The 26,796-nt window shown below is 32.0% G+C and overlaps 1 protein-coding gene across 4 annotated transcripts in view; it reads right to left on the bottom strand.

Moving 5' to 3' along the window:
- The window catches only part of COP1 (COP1 E3 ubiquitin ligase), a 197,487-nt gene that overhangs the window by 128,036 nt on the left and 42,655 nt on the right, over window positions 1–26,796 (bottom strand). For all 4 annotated transcript variants that reach the window (XM_079106964.1, XM_079106965.1, XM_079106963.1 and 1 more), the window contains 3 exons: window positions 21,426–21,494; window positions 12,264–12,323; window positions 10,832–10,908 (listed from right to left, as the gene is read on the bottom strand). In XM_079106964.1, the coding sequence (XP_078963090.1) occupies window positions 10,832–10,908; window positions 12,264–12,323; window positions 21,426–21,494 (206 nt within the window). The remainder of the gene's footprint in view (window positions 1–10,831; window positions 10,909–12,263; window positions 12,324–21,425; window positions 21,495–26,796) is intronic.

Below are 26,796 nucleotides of genomic sequence, written 5' to 3'. Positions count from 1 at the left end.
CTTCATATAAAAATGAACTGGTCTATAACAACTATCAACAATTAAAAATTATCTAACATATATATAACCATGATAAACTGACATTTAAATTTTTTATTTCTTCTTTCTTATTTCTACAATAAACATTTATTTTCTTGTCTACCCTAATAATATTAAACCAATCAAGGATATTAATTTAAAAGGCTCTACACAAATGTACAAAATCATTAATTACTTTAGTACAGAAATAAGGTGTAACTTGAGAAGTATTTTTGAGGAGTGCAGAGTTTCAATGTTACCCCTTTGTAGCTAATAAGTTGACTCTGAGTAAGTTACTAATCTTATTTCACCATTAGTTCCTCATTCATTCATTCACTCATTCATTTTCAGTTCTAAGGATGGAACGCAAGGCCTATATTTTGAGACAGAGTCTTCCTAACTTTCTCAGCTGCTCTAAAATTCCCAATTCTCCTGCCTCAGCCTCCTGAGTAGCATATAACACCATGCCAACCTCTTCCACCTATTAAATAACACATATCAGAAAAATACAATTATTTAAATGTGATAATTATGTAAATCTCTCAGAACAATGCTAAAATGATAAACATTTGATAAAGTTTAGCTTATATTTTCAACAAAAAGTCAATAACAAAACCTCACAATTCCAAAAATACGGGAAGTCATATAAAACAGTCCTCACAGTGCCTTTTTTTTTTTTTTTTTTTTAAGCACATATGTTACTATATAGGTCTTATTTCATTGTGTTCTTAACTATTCCTAGAGTAAAATTCAACTATCCAAGAAAGAGCCTTTACAATATCAAGAATTTATGCACACTTATATTGGATTTCTTTTCAAGAAACAGAGTCAACGGCAGCCCTGGGTTCGATCCTTGGTACTGAAGGAAAAAAAAAAAAAAAAGAAGAAATACAAACAATGAACCCTGCCTGTAGAATTATGCACTCATGACAAAATCAAATGTTATTTTTGATCTAACCCGTACAGGGCCTATCAGATATACAAATGAGAAAAGGAAAGTACTAAGAAATCTCTCTTTTCCTTTTTCCAATTCCCTAGGATTTGTGGAACACTGATGAAATTATGTAGATACATTATTTAGAGGCTAACAGAAAAAGTGTTAGCTACAATTTTTTTTTTTTTTTCTGGCTTTGTGAGTCAGAATTCTTTGAGTGCAAGCCTGAGCAATGTTACTGATCTATCAGCGTGCACAGGGAAATAACACATTCCAAATATGTTTTTAAAAACTACCAACTTGTTGGGAATATTAAAAATATAGGCCTTAAATATTTACAACAACATCAAACTATGAGTGACCATGCCACATTCCTAGGTACTTTATGTTCTCTAATTGAAGAGTGGAAAAATCCTAAATTAACCCACCCATTTCATAGAAATATTTTAGGGAGGAAAATGAAAAGCAGCAACCTATAAATATGAGACAGAATGGTTAATTGCTTCAAGTAAACATCAATAAAGTTATAAAAGCTATAAAATTTAGTGAGAACATCAGAAGTTGCAAGGGGAAAATACTTTCAGCACATTAAAAGTGATGAGGAAAATGAGACAAAAAATAAGATGCATATATTAAGGTATGATAAAGTAAGAAAATAAGGTAATTCCTAATATTCTCAATTGTGAGGATGAAAAGTTTATCTAGGGGCTGGGGAGATAGCTCAGTCGGTAGAGTGCTTGCCTCGTAAGCACAAGGCCCTGGGTTCAATCCCCAGCACCCGCCCCCCCCCCAAAAAAAAAAAGAAAAAGTTTATCTAAAAGCATAAATGAAAACACTGCAGCACTGTGGTTTCAATTTGTAGATACCTCCAGAGATACTAAAAATCTGTTTTCATGTTCATTTCCTCCTTCTTTATTCCACATACCCTTTAACATTTAACACAAAGTCAAACAAATTATCTAAAATCACTGTGACTAATCTGTCAACTATTAACAATAACAGCAGCAGTTCTTGCTATGTGCCAAACATTATTCTCATTTCTTCAAATATATTATCACAATTTATCAACCAACTCAAGTACTATTATCCTTTCCAAACTAAAGTGCACAGAAATTAATAAACTTGATGAAGGTCAAACTGGCAAGAAGTTGTGGAAATAAAATTCAAACCCTAATTCCATATATATTTTATTTAATTCCAGAATCCTTATACTAAAATTCCCAGAGTGACTTATGGTATTCCTTGTTGACAATTCAAATATTTATTCATCATCTTCTCAACTCTGGAATGATTTCCACAATCCACTCATCCACCAAGGCTTTATAGGCTTTAGAGTAAGGGATGCCTGCATTAGAAAATCAGTTATAGGGCTGGGGAGATAACTCAGCTGGTAGAGTGCTCGCCTCGCAAGCACAAGGCCCTGAGTTCGATCCCCAGTACCACAAAAAAAAAAAAAAAAAAAAAAAAAAACCAGTTATATCACTATGTAGTGGGCAAATTACTTCATCTCCTTGAGTTTTTTGAGCTATAAAGATAATAAAACCTATCACAGGATTTGTTATGAGCATATGAAATAATACATGTAAATCACAGAACAATGCATACACAGCTACAATAAGACCCCTACTATTGCAACTTTGTCAATGGAGTTGTCTTCTAGAACAGTATCTCTAAGACAGACTTCCTGATTTTGATGCAAGATCAAGTGTTAGAACTGCAGAAAATAATTTTCCCCAGCAACCTCTTGTCCTCTTTTAATTAGTTCATGGTTAGTAAGAGTTGTAGTTACATAATGCATAAGGGAACTATGAAAGCTAATATTTATACTGCCTTTCAAAATGTCTGTTATTCCATAAACATCCTGCAGTTAAAAATGAAAAACAAAAGGGCAACTATTTTAAAGTTTTCTTGCAAGAAATTTTCCTTAGGGAAAAATTTAGTACTGAAAAATATAAAAAGAAAATAAATGGTAATTTTCTGAAAGATGGAATTGCTCTGAGTTGATTGCTTTTCCGCCTTTTTAAGTAAACAATTTTGCTTGGTAGAAGTTCAAGAGCAAAAAAAAAAAAAAAAACAAATAAGCTCAAAGGAATAAGACTAACAAGAATGATTTGCCTCCAACAAAACCAGTGAAGTTTCAGTTTGTTACACAAAACACTGTATTTAACTCATTTATATACTATTATTACCTCCCAATGAGTTGGAATAGATTATAATTTATTTGCAATTCATAGAAAATTTTTAATTAGCAGATGATATAGTTGCAACAGCTTTTAGAATTATTACAAAAATCCATTATCTGAAACCTCAGAAAAAGGTATTAAAAGTAAAGAAGTTAGAGGAAGTATTCCAAATCAATAAGAGTCAAAGGTTGAGGGGTCAGGAGAATGGGGGAAATATGATGGGACTTGGGTAGCGAAGAGACAGTACCACAATTGCAGAAATGGAAAATGGTGAGAGCAGGTGAAATTTTATGTTTGTATACAGTTGTCTTTACATCTAAACCAATTTTACCATGTATAGTTTTGGTTTCCCTAGCTGTTCCCATTCCTAACATCTCAGGGTCAAGATATATCTATAATCATGAAAGGTCTGAAGAGTTTCCTATAACTCTAACCTGAAAGGGTAAAAAATCAAAGAACGAGACCTAATCACAGTATATGTGTGGGATCCTACAGCAAATGCTTGGTAAATATATAATTTGGTTGCTTTTAACTTCCAGAAATTTGAGTTAAAGGCATTATGAAAGAATATGTAAATTAACACAAAAGAAATAGAACTCTTTATCCCATTCTTTACAAATGATGAAACATACTTGGATATTTATAAAACTTTATTGTTGAATATATGAGGTTTTATAAAAAGGAAAATAAGCATGTCTGATTTAGAGACTTATTTAATAATAGGTCAATAATACAGACATAATCATAATCAACTAAACCAATGTTTCCACACTTTTTAAAGTATTATCTATACCACCCCACCACCAGGCCTGCATTTGAATCTTTAGGATCTATTTCAATATTTGGTAATAGGGTTCAAAAATCTGCATTTCCAGAAGAGGTCTAGCTTGACACTAACAGAAACAAATTTGGCCTCTTTAGGACCTCATTTTCCAGAATTTAAATGAACTATTAATATCTTCCTCAAGCAGTGACAATTACAGTTTACAACACGAACCCAAAGGGGTTCTTCAAAAAATTCTGACATGCTTACAAATCAAACAAAATCAATGATGTTTTAGAATTACATGCATTTTGATGGAATTTAAGTGCTCATACTCAAAAAGTCTAAGCATACCATATTTGAAACAGAATATTCTATTAACCAATCAATTTTCCATCCTAAGACTATGTGTGTAATCATGGAGTAGAATTCTACGTCTTCCATATTCACAACTATATCCTGGTGCCTAACAATGTTTTATATATACTTGGTATATACCAAATACTGGCTGACTACAAATAAGTTCTTAAAATATTCTAAATAAAAAAATTATACTGGTTCAAGAAAAGGTTTTCATAACTTGTTATTTTTCTATAACCTATTAATTTTACTGAGAAATTATAGATAATGCAAAGAATACCCTCTCTATTATTACCTGGAAAGTTTGTTTTCTGTGTTGTGTATTTTGTTTTGTTTTGTTACAGTTTGTTTAAAATTCAATGTCTTCCAAAACCTATTACATTAGGTTTATTTAACTCCTCAGCAAGATAAAAGGTCAGAGTAAGGCAGAGTAATATAAAACACAACAATCAACTGGTTTTAGTACTATTCCAACATCATAGGTACACTGCATTAAAATAGTGTAAAACACAATTGATGTTCAAAAGTCCCCAAGGCAAGTGTAGTTGAGGTATCTCTATCTCTAACCTTGGAGATCTGGGGAAAAAATACCAGCTCACATACAGAGAATTTCTGGTATTGTTACAATCTTCCTTTCTTAGACAAGGAAAATAAAGGTTATATTAAAATATGCTTAGGGTTATACAGCAAGATCTACTTAAAATGCACAATAAATTAGTGACAAATTTATAAGAATTTAGAGTCAGATTTTATCATACAAACATTTTGGTTTCTATGTTCTTAAAAATTATCTTTCCAAGTGAAATAAAGCAGTTAAACCAATAATAATTGCCAAAAAGTACCAAGTATATATTATGCACTACAGATAAAAAGGATCATAAATACCACTATTGGTCATGGGTGATAATCCAGTAGACCAGCCAACATGCACAGAAGAGATGATGGCTCACTTTTCATCCAAAGGACCAAAAAGTCATCCCTATCTCCCCACCCTCACAAGGAGTACAAGTCTTCTAACGTCTGGAGGCAAGTATGACTGAACACAGCCATGTGGGTAAGCTAAAGAGGGATTCTTCCACCTAGTACAGAAGCCATTATGCAATTATTCAGCTTCTTGAATTCCATTAATTTACAGAAATTTAAAATATACAAATTCACAAGAATTTTGGTTATTCTTCCACATATACATATTTAATACTTGTTAAATATTCCTAGAATACATAAAGTGACTCTGCTTTTCCCTTGTGTTATCCCTATAATTTGTTTCATCTAGACCTTTGCCAAAATGATAGAAATACAAATGAAAAGTACCAAAATGTTTGACAGAATAGTTAAATAAAACTTAATTACATAAAAGTCTCACCTATATACTTGTTATAAATCTCACTCTTCTTCTATCAAGAAACCTTTACAAAGCAATTCAGAACTTCAACTGATACATCTTTACCCCAAAAAAGGAATTAAATTGATGATCAATAGCAAATTTCTATCAGTAAAATCATTTTTAAATTTTTTTTTAGTTGTAGATGAACATAATACATTTTGTTTATTTATTTTTATGTGGTGCTGAGGCTCGAACCCAGTGCTTCACACATGCCAGGCAAGCACTCTACCACTGAGCCACAACCCCAGCCCCAGTAAAAGCATTTTTAAAATGAGAGATTACAGATAAGAAAGTCTTTACTACTTGTATTTGTATTGCATTTACTTACTATTTTTATCTTATGAAAACAAGAAAAAAATTACTTCCAGTGACTGTATGGATTATTCTAAAGCAAATCCTGCTGAACCAGGTAAAAAAATTAAACTAATACATTATCTTCAAACCAAGTTGTTTGAAGTTCGGAAAACAGAGGTAAGAAACTAATAACGTACAATTTTGAAGTGTTTCCTTAGGTCAAAGACAAAGAATACAGCAGTTACCAGTTTTTCCTAAAGACAGAAATCACATCAATGTGAAGAACACAGAAATTTACAAGCAAAAATACTGGTAATGACTTTGAACAGGATTTAAGTTCTAAAGAAAAATATGTGAATGCTTCTCAGCCCTCTGTAGTTAAAGTTAATACTTAACTTTATAAATCTGGTAAATAATATAAATAAAGATTTATATTATGCTTCTGGCTTTGCAGGTTTAGTAATAAGCTACTTAGCTCTTCTTCCTATTCACTTACACATATGAAATAAATAATATTCCAAGGGCCCGAAATCCACATTTGTTAATCCAGGTTAAGCCCTCACCATTTGTATCTATTAAAAATTGAAAGATAATCACACTTAATCCTAGAATGTTTTAATTAAAATTTGCATTGTCATATTTGCCAAGAATAAAATATGATAGGAAGTTTCACTTTATTATTTAAATGAGTTAAAAAATTTTACAAATGCCTAGAATATTAATCCTTTAGAAGAAAGGAAAGGACATATATGGTTGTAATCACTCTCTCCAATAAAAGGACCAATTCTACTTGGCAACAGGTAAATTTAAGAGACCTGACTACTGGTCTCTAAATTACTCATTATATGACCACATATAACTGCATAACAATAAAATGTAAACTATAGTTTATATGATTATGGAGACTATTCGTCAGAATCTGAAGCAGATTTTAAAGGTTCTGAGACAAAAAATCTTTTTGGTTTCAATCAATTCTAAAATGTGAAATTTTTCAAGAATGGTTAAAACCAATTGAAATCGTTTTACCATGGAAATAATCATAAACTCACCCTCACTCCCACCCCAATAAAGCTTAGCTGACAGTTTTTTGAAAACAAGATAAAAGTTAATAGTTTATTTAAGTACACTAAAGGTCATGCTTCAATCAAAATGTTACAAACTAAGTGACGTTCTAAGGTTAAGTACATATTTGTTCAAAAACATTTTAAATCCCTGTTACGTATAAAAGCTCACATAACAATGTACAAGTAGCCAGGCATGGTGGCCCACGCTTATTGTAACCCCAGTGGCTTGGGAGGCTAAGACAGGAGGATCGTGAGTTTAAAGCCAGACTCAGCAAAAGCGAAGTGCTAAACCACTCAGTGAGTCCCTGTCTCTAAATAAAATACAAAATAGGGTTGAGGATGTGCTTGGTGTTCAAGTGTCCCTGAGTTTAATCCATGGTACTCCCCCCACCTCTCAAAAAAAGTACAAGTATAAGAAAAGTCCAGTATTCACAAAAGCACTATAGAGTATGGGAAATACACACAAACTAACACACTACTACTGAAACAGAACAAAATAAGCAGGGATTTTCTAAGTGGTTAATTCTATCCCCTACTCCCCTTTACCCCTTCCCTCATTTTTTAGATGACCTGTAAAAAGAATAGAGAAGATTTCACTCTTGGTTGGATACCTGGAGGAAAAGGAAACCAAAGGAGGTAAAAACTACTCAGTAGATGAATCCATGCATTGAATGAATCCAGAAGAGGGTTCTTGGCAACAGGAATAAGTAGCATAAGCAAAAATACCCTGACTTTTTTTTCCCTTCTTTTTGTGGTACTAGGTTCAACCCAGGGGCACTTTACCACCAAGCTATATTCCCAGTCCTTTTATTTTGAGAAAGGGTCTCATTAAGTTGCTGAGACTGGTCTTGAACTTGCAATCCTCCTGTCTCAGACTCCCCAAGTGGCTGGGATTACAATCATGTGCCACCATGTCTGGCTTACCCTGACATCTTACTTTTAGAGTTATATTCAATTGCCTTCTCCCACGCCCCCTCTTGTGTTAACAGGGATTGAAACCAGGGGCTGTCTACCTCTGAACTACATCACCAGGTCTTTTACATTTTTGCAGCAGGGTTTGTAAAACTGACCAAGCTGGCCTCAAACTTGCGATTCTCCTGCCTCAGCATCCCAAGTGGCTGGGATCATGGGTGTGCACCACTGTGCCCAGCTACACTCAATTTTAAAGCACAAAATATTGCAAGATAGGGGTCAAATTATTATAGAAAGTGTATGTTAAAAGATCTCAACCACCTCATATAATAAATAACTACTGAAAGATTTCAAGCAGGCAAACGAGTTCCTATTTCTGGCAATAATGTGTAAGAGGACAGGTGAAAAGACCACAGACAGACTCCATGTGAAATAGATCTAACAGCAGCAGGAAGAGCATAGACAGGATAAGACACTAGGCTACTCAAATTAGGGCAGTCCAGAATTTTCAATTATTTGTTTTTTGTTTTTCATTTCATTTACATACATGGTTTAAACATAAATCCATAATTTATGTAAGGGATTCAAGGGAACGTAAGGGGTTCTCATTGTAGAAAAATGAATCTAGAAAAGGGCTTTTAAAAGTAATTCTGCTTAAAACAAAGGAGATCAAAACTTTAAAGAGAGGAATAAAAACATAAGCTATATAGTTATTTAAATAATGAAGCTAATAAGTATGAAAGAAAAAGGGTTAATAAAATTGCAACTACATTCTTAAAAATGAAGAAAACAGTCTAACATTCTTTACAGCAATGAGTCCCTCTCTTAATCTTAAAGGTCATATTCACAAGAGTTTTTAAGGGTGGTAACATATTCTCAAATGCCTATCTCAATCCCTGAGTGATATCTGAATCAACTGCTTAAATATTAAAAGAGTCTTTTAAAGAAAATATTGTATGTTTTCCCTTCTTCAACTACTAACCAGTGTAACTATGCCAGAATTTCATCTGATAATAACTTGTTCAATAATTTTAGCAATTCTCTCAACATTTCACAGACCTTATGAAATTCTGTATACAATATCTGCTACTTTATTTTATAATGCAACTACCTACCAATAAATATCCTAATCCAAACTATCACTTACCTTCTTCTGGACTTTTGCAGGGCTTCCTATCTTAACTCCCTTTTTCCAATGGCCCAGAACTGGGAAGGATACAGATAGTGTCTTCTCTGTTTTTCCACACAGGAACCCAAATAAACATTTTAAAATCTAAACCAGACCATGCACAACACTATCTAATGACTTTCCATCATATTTTTACTTTCCTGCATGTGCTAGCTTACATGTCATGTCCTAAGATAAGTCCAACTGTCCAAACTGAAATAAAATCCACTTCAAACCCCCAACAAGTCTACCTTTTCTTCCAAGGGTTCTATCACACATACAACTACCAGGTTACATATCTGCTTGTTTAGTGTTTCCTCAAACCTCTATATGCACATCCCAAAAGGTAAGGTCCATAAGATAGGGGCTTTGTCATCTAGATTCAACATCTAGAACAGTGTCCAATCCATTAGAAGCATTCCATAAATACAGCAATTCAGTGAATACACTATATTGTCATATTATGTTCATAAAATCCAACAATTAGTAGCAAGTAAGAAATTGAGTAGCAAAGGCTTGAACACAATAGAGAAAAATAAACAAAGGAATATAACATTGGGAATGAATTACTAGTTTTAGACAACAATTTTTGCTCCACTGTCTACTTATATAATATTCCATTATCAAAGCTCCCATGTATCAGAAAGTGAATGCCAGACTGAAAGATAGCAATATTCCTATAGGCCTAGTCTTTCAAAATGTTTCAAAGAAAATAAAATCTGGTGGTAAATTGGCTGAATTATACAGCTATGGTGACCACAAAATCAAATGAAACTCTCAAGGATTCTTTATACTATGGTTAATGGGAAAAATATACAACTTTTCAAGAATGCTCCTAAATTAAAACATTCCCTGCACCCCTTTCACCACATGCTGCACCAAACTCTACCCAAATAGTATTCCTGAACTGATAAGCGTTCTGAAGATTAAAGTAATCCACTGTACTAACATTAGATTTCCTGATAATCCACATGTTTTCCTAAAACAAATTTTCTGAAAAGTTTCCATTGGACCATTATTGTCCTAAATGGACTAGTGAATAATAAAGTTGCTTACTTCATGTAAAATTGCTCTTGCTTTGAAAATTTCAAGTGTAAAAATTCAAAATTCAAAATTCAGAATTTAGTAGTACATATTTCATCAAATAGAATTTTAGAACTAGAAGAGATCATATTCATTCATTATATTTGTATAAACACCTAAATTAAGCTAAGTATTATTCTAAAATCTAGGGGGACAGTCATGAGCAAAAACAAATATAATTCCTGCTCTAACATAGTATACAGAAGTGAAGACTTAATTAAATTAATAACAGGAAGTTATAAGGGAATACCAGGGAGATATCAATTAATGGATCTATCTACTGCCCTTATTTTCAATCTAGGGAAAATGATCCTCTCAAAAATATTCAATGTTCTTAAAAATATTCAAAGCTCAACAATTTCAAGATTCTTAGCCCACATGTCCCCCCTAATACTACCTTTTCATGTTCAAAATTTAGATTCCGAATGTCATCTGACATTAATTCACAAGACATATAAAACATTATTTTAAGAAACCTACCAAACTTTAAATCCTATTGTAAATGCAAAATATAATATTGTTCACTAATTATTCCTAAAATGAAAATCCAAAGCATTAAGAAAATAGATGGGCCATCCAAGTCTCATTTCTAGATCAGGACCAAAAATAATTTCTTAGGGGTGTAGCTCACAGCATTGAAAACTATCCCAAGGACTAGTACTTTGTACCTGTGTGATGGAGAAGGAGCTTCAAATTGAGGCACTGTGCTATCTTCACTGACAGGAGAATATAAGCCGCTCATTTCCTGAAAGTACAATTATTTGAATTAGACACTCCAAACAGAAAATGTATAAATTAAAAAAAAAAAATGATATGGGGAATAAACTGACCAAATTATATTGTTATACTATATTCATATACAAATCCCACTATGATGTAAAATTATGTGTCAATAAAAAAAACTTTCAAAACGAAGGGGAAAAAAAAGTCTCAGAGATATGACATCTTCCTTTTTATTCCTGGATTTTCATCGGTCTCTTTTTGTCTCAACACCCAAATTTCCCAAGGATTCCTGTCCACAGAGTACAAAAGTAAAAATAATCTGAAAATGAGGTCAGTCTTTTCTATAGTACATATTATTAAAGAGCTTTGAATTCTCTAATAAACATTGTTCCTCCCTAATGAAGCTACCAATATGCAAACTTACATATTTGAAAGAAACCATGCAGCACACTATGTGAGCTGTGAACTAGCTAATCATTCATCCAGGTGATGACCTAGTGATACATATTAGGATAAATATGATGGCAAGGTAACTGAATCATCAGGTTCAAGGCTTTAAAGTACAAAAAAATCCAGGTTATGTAATTTTCTACTTTAAAAATATTCTCCACAAAAAGTAAGAAAAGTAATACTTTCTTGATTAAAATGTTAGCTCTGTTTAATAATGCATTAAACTCTAATCTTTGATCATTAAGCCAGGAAAAGGCCTCTTGATAATTATCACATAAATTATGTCTCAGAATCAGTTTGACAACTAGCCTCCTTTTCTATGTGCTACATTTGATTAATGGAAAAATAGTATATTTGAAACTACCACTAAAAGGCATAATCGGGTAGAATTATTTCTGGCTAATTCAGGCTATGTCAAGCATATGTCAAACAAGAAACAAGAATATAGCAAATTGAGAATGTCACAAGAGATACTAGATATTCACTGAACATTGAATCATATCCTTTAATATGTTCTATACGTCAGCAAAAGAAAATTATAATGTGAATAATTTAAAATACACACTAAATTTAAGTACAGCAAAGGCAAAAACTTTACATCATGACAGTCTACAAACTTTCCAAGAATCCTCCAACATATTCTATAAGGAAATTATATTTATTTAAAAATTTTCCAGAATATTGGTAATGTTGGCTCATCTCTGATGAACGTAAACATCTAATAATGCAGACAGTAGATATGTGAAAAAATTTTATTAATACATCAATGGAAGAGTTAAGAGTCATTTAATGGTAATAAGTAACATTTGCTACTTTCCTCATAATCAAGACCAATCCCATAAATTTAAAGTGGCAATGTAAAGGAAAAGTGATAATTTCATAAAATTAAAACACTTCCAGAGATTTGAAAAATTCTTAATGTCTTACTTCCACTCTTTTAATATCCTCTTCCAAAACACTTAGTTCCTTCTGGATCTGTTCCAGTTGCTGCAGATAAAAGAAAAAGAAAAAGGTCTAAGCCAAACCACACTGGTATCACCATGTTCACAAATTAACTATAAATTTTGCAAATGATTTTTAGAAAATGGGGAACTGGTAGCAAATTAGAGGAAAGAAGAGTTATCAAAAATAAATAAAAACCCACAGCTAAAAAGGTTCAATGTTAAAATGCAAATGGAGAGTTAGTCTTTAAGAAAACACTATGTTGTATTTCATTAACCCATTCCATCCCATCATCAGATGTGAAACATAAATAAAACTTAAACAGCATATAATATATAACACCAGTAAGAAAACACTTATAATGATGTTAATGAGTATTATTTAATAGAATGAAACACATACACTCTAGATTATGATTTCAACCTATTTTAATGCACCTGTGTCAATTTCATTGAAATATTCACAGAATTGAAAATTTGGGAACTAATGGGTTAATACAACAGGGACTGACATAACAATAATATGAAAAATGAACAATGATAATAAATGGCTTAAAAACACAAGATATGCGTTCAAAGATATTTCATATTACCTAAATTAATTATTAAAATTTAAAAATTCGGCATGTCAATTTTTAGCCCTCTGAGAAAGTGGCAGAACTGGAAGTCAAATCAAGACAGCCAGGCATCTTGCTCCATACTTCATGCTTCTAACAACTATACTATAGTACCTCTTAAAAATAGTTCTGTTATTTTCTTTTTAATGACTGGTAAGGGTCAACAGGGTTTTCAAAATTTATTAGCATTAGGATCTTCTCTTTTGTGATAATACAGGCACAGCTGGTGACCTAACTGATAACATTATCAAATATTTACCAATTTTAGGTATTTTGCTAAGTACTGAAAATAACAGTATATAGGAGGTTGGAGGGTGAATAGCTAGATAACTGAAATTAGATATGAAACTGAAATTAAATCAAAGAAATTAAATCAAAAACTGAGTCTTAAAGGACTAACAGAATTTGTCCAGGTGGAAAACAGTGGATAAAGACAGAATAAAGAGTAAATAATAATACACATGAAGATTCTAAAGCTATAAGGAAGGGAAATAAGAAATCCAAAGCTATGGCAATGATTAAAATTGCCCAACATCAATCTGTTTAATCAGAAAGGGAAAGAGAAGAGTCTGGATAGTAGGGGACACCAATGTTAAAGAGATTAGCAAAGGAAGAAGCACTATTAACTGAAAGGGCAAGAAAGGAAAATGGAAGCCACAAAATCAATGGAAAAGACAGTAAATTATCAGAGAAATCAGGGGTTAAAAAAAAAAAAGTGATTAACATTGCCAAGAGCTTTCACTCAGCCATCTACTTTCATAAACTTCCATCTACCTTAAAATTTGTCATACAATATTACTACCTTAACTAAAACATTCTTCCTTGAAGATACTACCTGTCTTAGAACTCTTTCAAATAAAAGTTGATCAACTGAGAAATTCCTTAATGAGCATGGTCATAGGACTAGGCGGAAATTCACAACTTCTACTGTCATTTCCAACAATTAATTTTCCATCCTAACATGACAATACTCTTGAATAGTTCATATTAGGTAGTAAATCACTCTCTACCCATTCTAGCCATCCATAACTATCCATTTTACCCAACAACCACTGAAGGCTTTTGGCTTATGACCATTAACAATCCCAGTGCTCCCAACCTCTCATTCTGCAAAGCACTCTCACAGTCATCTCCTTATCACTTTCATTTAATTACTCTGAAGTATTCTACTTCTAAAATCTTTATTTAAACAAATGCTTTATTGTGGGGACTCTTTAGTATGACAGTCATACTACATGTAAAAAATACATCTAAAAACGGATGCAAGTAAACACCTGTAAGGTCATCACTGACAACAAATGTCACTTATACATGAGTGACATCAAATTAGTATGTAAAATAACTTTTGAACTTGAAATGCCAGAAAAAATTTCAGTGTGACCTGAAATCACAAAATATTCAACTCTGTCCTTTTCTCTGTAGATAATGTCCCATCTTCCTAGTGCCCCAAAGCTTTTGCTGTATAATACTCCTATTATTACATATAAATAAGGTGAACTATATAAAACCATCAATATTCAAGTTTTTGTTTTTTTTTTTAATTCCAGGAATTGAACACAGGGGCACTTAACTACTTTTTTTAAAATTTTATTTTATTTTTATGAGACAGGGTCTTGCTAAGTTGCTGAGGCTGGCTTTAAATTCACAATCTTCCTGCCTCAGCCTTCCAAACCACTAAGATTACAGGCATGCACCACCAGATCTGGATCAAACAATTTTTATTTTTAAAAAACAAACAAAAAAAACACAAACCATTTCATGATATTTATTTAAAATGAAACAACTAAGGTGTGAGTGATGCCCTGATGAATATATTTGCATAATATTTACTATATATCACAAATACATATATATTATATATAATATATTCGCCAGTAAAACAAAAAGATGTAACTTATAAATAAGAGTCTGAAAACGTGTCAGTTAAGAAGTAGTGAAAAGAAAAAAGGAGTGAGAAGGAAAGGAAACTGCTTAAAAAGTATATATTGAACTTTATATATATTCCACTTCAAGATGAGATTCTCTAAATTAATACAGCATCAATGCAAGATATTTTAGTACTAGTAAATAGAAGAAAGATAAAAGACAAATTATATAAAACACAAATTATTCAAAAGAAGTGGAAAGAAAAACAAATGGCTAAATTCACTCTGTAAATATCATAACTAGAGAAGTAGAATCTAGAAAAAAAGAAGGAATAAAAGTATAAAAATGTTGTGGAGCTACAAGAAAAGTCCATGAAGTCAAACCATTTTTACCTAAATGAAAATCAACCACAAATTAGAAAGAAAATTTATAGAAACATTTAAACAAACAAAGTGAAGAAAAGTCTCAGAAACACTTATTAAGATAAAAACATGGGACTGGGGTTGTGGCTCAGTAGTAGAGTATCTGCCTACCACGTGTAAGGCACTGGATTCAATCCTCAGCACCACATAAAAAATAAATTAATTAAATAAAGGTATTGTGTCCATCTATAACTAAAAATAATTTTTAAAAAGATGAAAATGTGAAGAATTCAAAACTTTAAATTCCTTTATTATTGACAACTGCTTAGGTACAGATAGGTATCTTCAGTACTCATTTATCTGACCTTCACTACAGTTTGATTAAGATGTTTCAGTATTAAACCCATTACATGAATTTTGGTTTTTAGAAGTCAATATAATTAGGAATAAATGATATATAACTATTTCAAAATGAACATAAGAATACACTCTTACACTTTAAGGGGAAAAAGTTGGTAAAAGAACAGCAAAACTTCATGTGTAGTAATTCTAAAAAGAGTTACTAACAAAAACAAAGCTAAGGAAATACACACTTCAGGAAGCCAAAACCCTTACTGTCCCATTCCACCATCCTCAACCCTACATGGCCTCAATTACCTAGTGGCAGGCTTCATTTCAAGACTTCATTCAACCCTCCCAAAAAATTTTCTTTTCATGCTCAGAAGAAAACATAGAATAAGCAAGACAAAAAATAAATAGTAGAGAGGGGACAAGTTATAAGGTGGCTTACTTACAAGCAAATGTAAACAGATGTCAACACCAGTATTCTGTGATAAATTACAAATGTATGATGTAAAACTAGTGAAAAGAATACAAAGTAATGCACTCAGAAATATTATAGATGATTCAAATTAGAATTCTGAAAAATTCCAAAAAATTCTGAAAAAACCACAAAGAGAGAAAAAGAACAAAAAGAAAAAGATAAAGGGGAATGAGTGATAGAAGAAGAGAGACAAGGAGGAAAAAAATAAAACAATAACAAAATGGCAGGAACTCAATTCATAATAACAAAGCTATGAAACCAACCTAGGTGCCCTTCAATAAATGAATGGATAAAGAAAATGTGGTATTTATACACAATAAATATTACTCAGCCATAAAGAAGAATGAAATTATGGCATTTGCTTGCCAATGAATGGAACTGGACACTATCACGCTAAGTGAAATTAAGCCAATCCCCCCAAAAAACCAAAGGTCGAATGTTCTCTCTGATATACAGATGCTAACTCACAATAAGCAAGGGAGGAGGGGAGAATAGAAGGTCACTGGATTAGATAACAGCAAATAAAGGTAAGGGGGTGTTGGGGACAGGAAAGACAGTAGAATGAATTGAACATAACTTTCCTATGTTCAAATATGAATACACAATCAGTAAGTCCACATCATGTACAACAAGAAGAAAGGGAAGTTATACTCCATGTATGTTTGATATATCAAAATAGATTCTTCTGTCATGCATAACTAAAAAAGAACAAGTAAAAAAATGAAAAAAAAAAAACAAAAACAAAAACAAAAACTATGGCCATAAAGGCCTATGTAAGAAAAAAGTCTGAATAATATGTGTATTCAATTCAATGAATTAGAAAGGAACAAAAAAGTAAAACTAAAGTAGAAGGAAAGAAATAATAAAGATCATAAATTAACAAAATGGAAAACAAGCATGAAAGAGACAGGATAAACAAAGTCAAAAGTTGCTTCTTAGACAAAATTCACAAAATTGATCCAACCCTGACAAGAACTGATCAAGAAAAAAGAACAAAAAGGAACACAGTATCAGGAATGAAAGACTTCACTAAAAATTCTGGGGACACTAAAAACCTAAGGCTGTTAAGACCAATCTTATGGTAATATGTTTTAAAATTATGCTGAAGCAGACAACTCAAAGTATAACATATCAAAAGTGATATATAAAACAAAAACCTAAAAAGCATATAACCTTTCAACTACCCGCATCAAGAATTTGAAAGTTCCTGCAGACAAATCGTAGGTGTATGACTTCTCCAGTAAGATCTTTAAAAATCCAACAAAGACACTGATCCTAGACTATACAAATTCTAAGAAACAAAAAAAGAGGGCATAACTCCCAGCTCATCTGACAAAGCTAACATAATCTTTATAGTAAAACTGCACAAGATGAGTGCAAGAAAAAAACAATCTCACAAACTCATTCACAAACACAGATGAAAAAATCCTAACAATCCAAACTGTATAGAAGAGAATATGCATAACGACCAAGTTTGGTTTGCACAAAAGGAAGCAAAGAGGCTCAACCAACTGTCCTGATGGGGTTTCCTAAAATTATAAACATCCTAAGAAAAGATACTCCTGGATCAGTCAGACAGTCAGAATGGCTGGTCGCTTCAGGGGCAAATTGACTGACTTTCTAATATTAAACCAATATAATTATTCACATTATCAGAATGAAAAAAAAAAAAATCACATTTGCCTCAGATGCCCCCAAATTTAGAGTGTACTGAACTACACTCATAATTAAAGAAAATCCTCTTAGCAAACTGGGAATAGAAATTTATTTCTTTGAATGATTAAAAAGTACCTACAAAAAACCTACAGAAAACATCATACCTAATGGTGACACGTCGAATGCTTTCACTTTGAGATCAGCATCAAGACTAGGATGCCCAGCTACCACCACTTCTATTCATCATTGTACCGGATGTCCTAGCCAGCAGAGTAAGACAAGAAAAATAAATAAAAGATATAAGGATCATAAAGACACTGAACTCTAATTATTTTCAGATTATGATGTGCACACAGAAAACAAAAGACTCTACAAATAAAGTAGAATTAATGAAAGTTTAACAAGGATGGTGGATATTTTCTAAAACTGTAAAAAAAAAAAAAATCAACTATTTCTACATACCAGCAACAATAAGAAACTAAAATTAAAGACAAAGACATCATTTTAATAGCATCAAAAATGACTAAATCTAGAATAAAGATATGCAAGACTGATCAAAATTTTAAGATATTTTTAAAGACCTAAATATAAACAGAAATACCATGTTCATCAATTAGAAGACATAATTATTGCAAAGATACAGTCTCTCAAATTTGTCTACAAAATAATCCCAATAAAATCATAGCAGGCTTACCATAGAAATATACTAGTTGATTCTAAAAGTAATATAGAAATACAAAGAGCCATGAATAGCCTAGTTTCCTGAAGAAAAAAATGTAACTTATAGTTCTAGTAATCAACAAAATATGGTACTGCCAAAGGATAGCAAAAATCAGTGAGCAGAAAAGAGCCTAGAAACACACACATGCATGTATGATCACAGGATGTGTGACACAGGTGAAATGTCAAAGCAACAGTTAAAATGATGAACTTCTTAATAAAAAAGAATGGACACTTGGGTAGCCATATGAAAAGATCCCTATACATGATATCATACACAAAAATAAATCTCCAAGTAGAGTATAGATCTAAATGTAAAAGACAGAAGAACAAAGTTTCAAGTAAAGGACAATATAGGAAATATCTTCATGACTACAGGTGAAGAAATCTTCACAAACACACTCTAACAGGAAATATAAATTAACTGAGTTTGAAATTTCTGTTAATACATGTAAGAGTGAAAAAAGCAACCCAATTAGAAGGAAAGATATTTGTGATAAGTCTGTTTAAGAATTTATATTCACAATATGTAAATATCAAGTCATTAAATAAAGATCAAACAGAAGAACTACAAAATGTCTTAAGTAAGTAGTACTTCAGACACAGATTAATTTTTAAAAATCCATATGGCCAGTAAACAGGTGCTCAACCTCCTTAGTCATCAAGGAAATACAAATTAAAACCCCAAGGTCAACTAAACTGGAAAATGTCTACCAATACCAACTTCTATCAAGAATACAGCACAATAGAAACCCTCATGCAATGTCTTTAGGAGGAATAACACAACCTGCTAAGGATAACATTTTGGCATTATTAAATTTGAAGATACACATACTCTATGATTCATGCATTCTACTTTTAAATATATTCCATATATATGGATGCTATATGGATACATATATGTTAAGTACCATTGTTTATGAATAGCCTAAAACTGAAACAACCCAAATGTCCATCAACATCTATTTTTATGAAAATATGGCATATCGATGTAATGAAACACTCTGCAACCAAAATCAACTATAGTCATGAACAACCGTATGTATGAATTTTAACACTGAGTCAAAGAAGAAAAAAACAAAGATTACGCACTGCACAAAACATTTACAGAAAGCTCAACTAGAGAGAGACATATAAATACTTAAGCAGCAAAATATTAAAGAAAGGCAAGGGACTTGTCATCATAAATATCAGGATATTGGTCACCTAGTAGGGAAGGGAGTAGGTCATGATCTGAGAAGGGTATAGGCAGGCAGCTTTAGGAGACCCAGCAATATTCTGTTGTTTACTCAGGACAGCAGTTAAACACAGATATTACTCTCTTTTAAATTGATTTATGCACTTCTCTGTAAAAAGTCTGATTCAGCTAAATTCCAAACAAAACCAAAAGGTAACTAAGTCTCATCAAACTATTCTATTTAAAAAAGTAATACCCAAAATGCCCAAAAGTCTGTTTCAAAATTAAATCAAATGAAATATAAAGCAATTGTTCAAATGCTGGTACAGATTTAAACAGATAAGCCTAGTTTTTATATGGGACCCAAAGCCCTTCTGTTCAGTTAAACATGATGGAAACAAAAAAATGAACATCTCAATACATTTAAATATAAAATGCTATTACAGGCAGACGTTAAGATGGCCTCCAAAGATCCTCGCCTCTTAGATATTCACACCCTTGTGTAAGTATGGAGTAAACCAATGAGTTTCATGTGTGGAAAGAAAAATGAGTCCAAAGTCTAAGATGAAAAAGAAAAAATGCAAAATAACTACAGCACAATTTCACGTAGTAGGTATAAAACATAAAAATTTATCATTTTTCCAGAGAATTTTCTATAGCAAAAAATGTTGAGCGTATACATGTTGGATTAACTTTTATATTACATTTTTAGCCTTGCCAAAGGTGGTTCAAGGACCATGAACTTCAAAATCATGGGGCTTGTTATAAATGCAGATTGTCAGGATTCAAAAAGATCCCCTTAATGAGAACTTGTATTTTAACAACATCCTTGAGTGATTTTCATGCATACTGCAGTTTAAGAAGTACTACACTACAAACATTTAAACAAATGAATGTCTAGATCCCATCTCCTCTCCCACCCAAAGGGCGGGGGGGGGGGGGGGGGGGGGCAGGGGAAACCCAGACACAAATAAATCTTAAAATCTTAAACATACAATGAAGATGTTTCCATAAACAGACACTACAATCATAATTGTTGACTTAGTAAAAGTTAAGAGTCACAAATCACGTTGAGTATTTAGCTATCATCCCTAGCGAAATCCAGGCAAATATAATCTGAACCAAGTCAGAAAAAGTTAAGAACAGGACACAATGAATAACCAAAAGTAGGGAAATTAAGTTCTGGCAATGCACACGTAGACTACATAATCATAATAAAAACCTCAATCATATTTTTATTTTTAAAAAGAAAATAGTCAATAATACAGCACATAATAGTTTGCTTTTTTCTAAAAAGTAAAAAGTGCCCAAATTAGACAACTTTTAAAGTAAAAATACCACAGATTTGAGGTAGTTAAGACTTTAAAGAAAAAAATCAGATTTCAGAGTAAGTGTAGCATGGTAAGCAGATGACAAGATTCTGCCTGCTTCATTTTCCCATATTTTATACATATGTGAAATGAGAAATTTTACATTAAATTAGAACACTGCTTTAAAAGACTTAATATAAAACTTTTTTTAGCTACTTTGCATGACTTAGACTTTCCAAGTTCCAAATATATGACCATGTTTTACTTATTTTCCCCACAAGCATTTTCTCTGAAAGAAAAACTACAACCCTAAAAGCTCTAAGTAAATTCCCCTAAGTTTTGTTTTCATGATAAAGGGTAGCCTGCCATTTGATAATTCTATCATCTGTTTTTATAGCTTTAAGGTTTGTCATTGGTGTAAATCTTTCTGAAAACTTTTCAGCACATCTCCAATGGAGGATTTAAAATAAATCAAATTGTAACAGTAAAACAACAAAGCATAAGAAAACTTCCTGAAAAGTCAAATATTCTTATTTAAATATTTCTGTAGCCTGACATATTTAAAGAAAAGTCAACAACAGTAAATAAAATAGTATGTAAAACACAAAATAATATACCTCTCTTTTATTTCTTCTTGCAACCTTGAGGAATTCCATTAGGATCTGTAGCTGAGCTGCATGTGACTCCTACAAAAGAAAATTGCAATTGTTCTTTTGAAAATATAAACTTTGAATTCAGGGTTACCAACATCAAGCAACTTTACTCACTCATTTCAGTTAGTCTACTGCTTCTAGCTAAATAGTTTTCCCACTTGCTAGTTGACATTTCAAAAAGAAAACAATTTTTGATGAAAATAACTGAAATTAATTTTAAGAAACATGTGTTCTACATGTTGAAAAATGTATTTCTGGGGAATTCTTCTCTTCCCCAAACATCAAGACAAAACTCAAAGGAGCTAACATTTTCTTGACATAAAAATCACTTTTCCCATAAAAACTTCCTTTTGCAGGAGTAAGCATAATAAATATAGAGAAATTCATAACTTTCAAAAGCCAAATTTACCATTTGAGTATTATCTACTCAGTGGATATAAGAATTAATACATTTTTATAGAAAACTTCAGTCAAAACCAAACATCTGGAAACAAAGATTTTTATCATAAATGGCAGGGGTGTGTGTGTGTGTGTGTGCACGCGCGTGCATGCGCAAATATTCCTAATTGGTAATTGAAACTAAGATGAAACAGATAAGTGACAATTATAAAGGCTGACATTTACTATACATCAAAACATAAAAACACAAATATTCATAATTTACTGTCAAAATTCACCAAAACAACCAAGTGAATCTGATAAACATATGTAAAAAGAATATCGAAAGCTAAAAACAGAGTAATTATAAGAGAAAGTTCATGACAAATAAAATTTTTAAATGTTTATGTTTAAAAAAGAGAATTTAAAAATCTAGTGGAGTAATTGCCAAACAAAAATAAATATGAAAGACTAATAAAACTTCCATTTCTCTCACTATGCAACAGAATTATCTGGGGCATTTGTAAAAATACAGACTGGGTGAGATTTTAGAAATTCTAATTCTCTTGCTGTAGAAAAGATCCCAGGAATCTGTTTAATAAGGGACCAGATGATAAAAATAAGCCCATTAAAATCTGAAGAATCACTAAGGTAAAATACATACTTAGAAAAAAGCACTGGCACTTCACACCCATTCCCCAAATTTATCTATCCTTACAGGGAGAGGGTGGAAACCTTTGCACTTAAAAGGATAAGCAACAAAACAGACCAATGAAAATTTTAAGTCAAGGCAAATAAGGAGAGATGAAGACAAAAACTGATAATCATACTAGAATATTACAAATACAAAACACAACTGAATAATGTTTAATGATTAAACAAATTTCTAAATCATGGTAACATGAAGATGGTCTTTTTATATTTATTATGTATGAATAATTTGGTTTTTAAGGTTTTATTTACATGAGTACATCCTCCCAAGCACTGTGAGCTCTATAGCAGCTTTTCAACAGAACATCAAGCATGTTGAGGAAAGAAATGTTTCTACTTGCATAAGACTTTCCAAATAGAATGAAACAAGAGGGTTTTTTTGCAAAGTAGAATTACTATAGATAATGATAATGCACTATACAATTTTCAAAAAACTCAAGAGAATTTTGAATGTTTTTGCCACAAAGAAACCATAAATCTTTTAGAAAAGAGAGGTTTACTCTGATCTGAACATTACAAAAGGTACACACATATCAAAACATAAATATGCACAAATTTTATGTTGACTTTAAAATAAAACAAATAGAAATGTAAAAGCAAATTAAAAAACTGAAAAGCTTGTATATAGGAAGTTGACAGGGATAGGGAATGATGAATCTAGGGAATGCTAATGTTTGCTATAAACCCTGTTTATTAATAACATTTGGCATTGTAAATTACAAGTGTTTATAACTTCATTGAAGAGAAGGGAAAGGATAAGGAAATAAGCAGCAGGGGGAGAGAGAGAGAAAGAGGAAAAAGAACTTTTCAAGTGTGATAACAAAAGTCAAGGGTTCCGGGATTCCAACCCAAACATCCTACATAATTTTATGAGTGCATTCCCTGCTTGGCTTCAGATTCCCTATCAAAAAAATAACCAGGTAACCTTTCTCAAACTAAGAGTCATTGTGTCATAACTCACATATCACAAAACAATTATTCAAGTGACATTTTTTCTCTATATCAACACACTATTTTCCTTAAATCTAATTCAAATGAAAAAAATTTAAAGAATATTCACTTTCAGTTGCACAATCAGCAGCAGTCTCCAAGCTGGGTTACAAACCCACCAGAGAATGTACCAAGATCTTCCAAGAGTATATGTTGGGTACAGAAAGTTCCAGGAAATTTATACCCAAATATTCAAACTTCCATATTTCTCTTTCCTACAAAAGATCTGCTTGCCAAGCATAACTCCACTTCTCTTAATATTTCTCATTTGTTCTTTACAAATTTAAGGGGAAAAAAGGCTAGATTTTACTCAGCGAGAAGTTTACCTTGCTGCATGGTCCTGGGCCATAATAGCCCCTGGTACAACAAAACAAGACAATTTTAAAATACTGTTGTTTGGAAAAGTGAACAGCTCTAAAGGAAGACTAGGCAATGAATCCTCTTATATGTGAAGCAGTTCCCAATTCTGTGTGTTCAATATAGTACAGGATATAAAACTAAAAGTACAGTAATGGAAAGAAAACTGAAAAATCCATAATCACATTAGTAAATTAATACACTTTTCACTGTACTAGTTTTCTTTTTATTACAAACTGATTTTAAAGGAAAAAAATGAAGTCGAAAGAAGATATGAACAATCAATTAAAAATTATTAAAGAACATAAATACACCTGTTACAGTTTGGATGTGAGGTGTCCCCCAAAAGATCAAGTGTGAGACAATGCAAGGTTTAGAGAGAAATGATTGGATTAGGAAAGCCTCACCCAGTGAATTAATCCCCTGGTGGGATTAACTGCAACTGAAGGAAGGCAGGGTGTGACTAAAGGAGGCGGGTCACTGGGGATGTGCCTTTCTAGTATATTTTTTCTATATGGTAAGTGGAGTCTCTGCTTTCTGATCATCATGTGAGCCGCTTCCTTCCACCACACTCTTCCATCATGACATTCTGCCTCACCTCGTGCCCAAGGAATGCAGCCAGTCATCTATGGACTGAGACCTCTGAAAACAGTGAGTCCCCAAATAAACCATTCCTCCTCTAAAATTGTCTTTGTCAGGTCTTTTAGTCACACTGGTGAAAAAGGTGACTAAAACAAAACCCCAAACAATTTAAGAATACATGTGCTTCAAAGCATGAGAAGAATATTTGTAAAAAGTCACAATAGTTCATAGAATGAATAACTAAAATTTGGAAGAACTAGTATCACAGTTAACACTTTCATAATATAAAACTCACATTAAAACAATAGGAACAGGGCTGGAGTTGTGGCTTAGTGGTGGAATGCCTGCCTGGCATGTGTGAGGCCTTGGGTTCAATACTCAGCACCACATATAAATAAATAAAAGATCCACTGACAACTAAATATATGAAAAAAGAGAACAGATCCACTTTAGATTAAAAGTGTTGCTCCTACAGAAACAATAACAAAAAATATATGAACTCAAAAAATATTATTATCAGAAGTCAATAAAGTGAAAGCAACCCAAGCAGTAAATGAGCCCAAACTCAGGTAAAATGCTGATTTAGAACCAAAAGAAATCAGTCTCATCCTTTCTTCCTGATAAAGAAAAAGTCAGACTGTTCAGGAAAAATACACAACTACTTTAGTCTCCATACCACTCATGAATGTAGAATAAATAGGATGACTTTAAAAAAATTACAAGACAGAAAAAGTAGTAGAAAAGCCAAAGGATACAAAAGACCAACAGAAGGAAATTCAGATAATCTAGATGCTAAAATAAGCAACAAAGAACACTAAAACATTCCTATAAATTGTTAAAGAATTGAGAGGAAAAGTGAACAAAATAAGTGAAAGATGGAGAATTACAGAAAAGAAATGAAAAAAATATAAATATTAGAAATGAAAAATATGTCTAAAATTTTACAAATTTAAGGAAAAACACTAGGGATAGGGGTATGGCCCAATGGTAAAGTACTTGCCTAGTCTCCCCCTCAGTTCCATAAAGAAGGGTATGGGAAGGAAAGAAAAACACTGAATGAAAACACTACATGAGGTTAGAGGCAGATTGGACACAACAAAGGAAAGGAAGAAAGAACTCAAAGAAAGCTCAATATGTATCATTTAATCTGATACACAGAATATAAATTTACTTAATTAATTTGGTTATATATTTATTTTATTTTATATTTTATTTATATAAATAAAAAAGAACAGAGCATCAGAAATAAGTGATTAATGAAAATTGGTAACAATATGTCACTGAAAATCAAAAGAAAAAAGAGAACATAGTGCTAAATAAACAATGGTTGACAATATTCGAAAAGTAGATATTCCTATTCCATGATACTCAACCAGTATATTATAGAGAAAATGAAACCTAGGAATATCACAGTCACACTGCTGAAAACCAATGTCAGAAAGAAAATCTTAAAAGTAGCAATAGAGAAAAAGGGAGTATTATCTTCAGCAGACCAGTAAAAATGATTTCTGATTTCATCAAAAACAAAAGAAGCAAAAAAGACAAGGAAGGTACCGTTAAGTGGTAAGTGAAAATAAGAAAACCTCTAGGCTTCTGTATATAGCAAAACAATCAACTTAACAATAAAAAGTAAAGAAAGCTATACAGATAAAAGGAAAATGAGCCAGATGGAAGCCCAGATCTAAGAAAAAAATGAAAGGGTAGATGAAATTTTTTTAATCACATCTTCAAAAGACTATTACCTGTTTAAGACAAAAACAACAATATTTAGCAGAGCTTATAACATAGTTTGAACTCAAAAAAGCAGGTTGGCAATAAATTATTTTAAAGCTTCATGTTTTCCTTTAAAGTAGTATACTAAATATTCAAGGTTGACTATAAATATATTGTCCTTGAAGTGGTCTTATAAACTCAAGACTGTGAAAAGAAAAAGACATTTTGTAAACTTTACAGGAACCGCTAAAAACAAACTATGCAAAAAATGGAAAAGACAAAATGGCTTACTAAAATGCAAAACTAAAATCTTAATGATTTCTATAAAAGGCGAAACATAAAAAACAGAATAGAGAATAGATGGAAGAAATGGAAAACAAACACCATGAAGTAGACTCAAACCCGACCATATCAATAATATAATAATATTAAGAGGATGGGGTGCAGCTCAGTTGTAGAGTACTTACCTAGTATGTACAAGTTCTGGGTTCCATTCACACACACACACACACACACACTATATGGACTTGAATTGCATTTGAATTAAACAAGCTTATTGTGTTTAAAAGAGAACAGAAATAAACCATATGTAGTGTTAAGATAC

This window comes from Sciurus vulgaris (assembly GCF_902686455.1).
Source record: "Sciurus vulgaris genome assembly, chromosome: 12".
NCBI classification, from domain to species: domain Eukaryota; kingdom Metazoa; phylum Chordata; class Mammalia; order Rodentia; family Sciuridae; genus Sciurus; species Sciurus vulgaris.
This window is presented reverse-complemented; position numbering and strand designations above follow the sequence as displayed.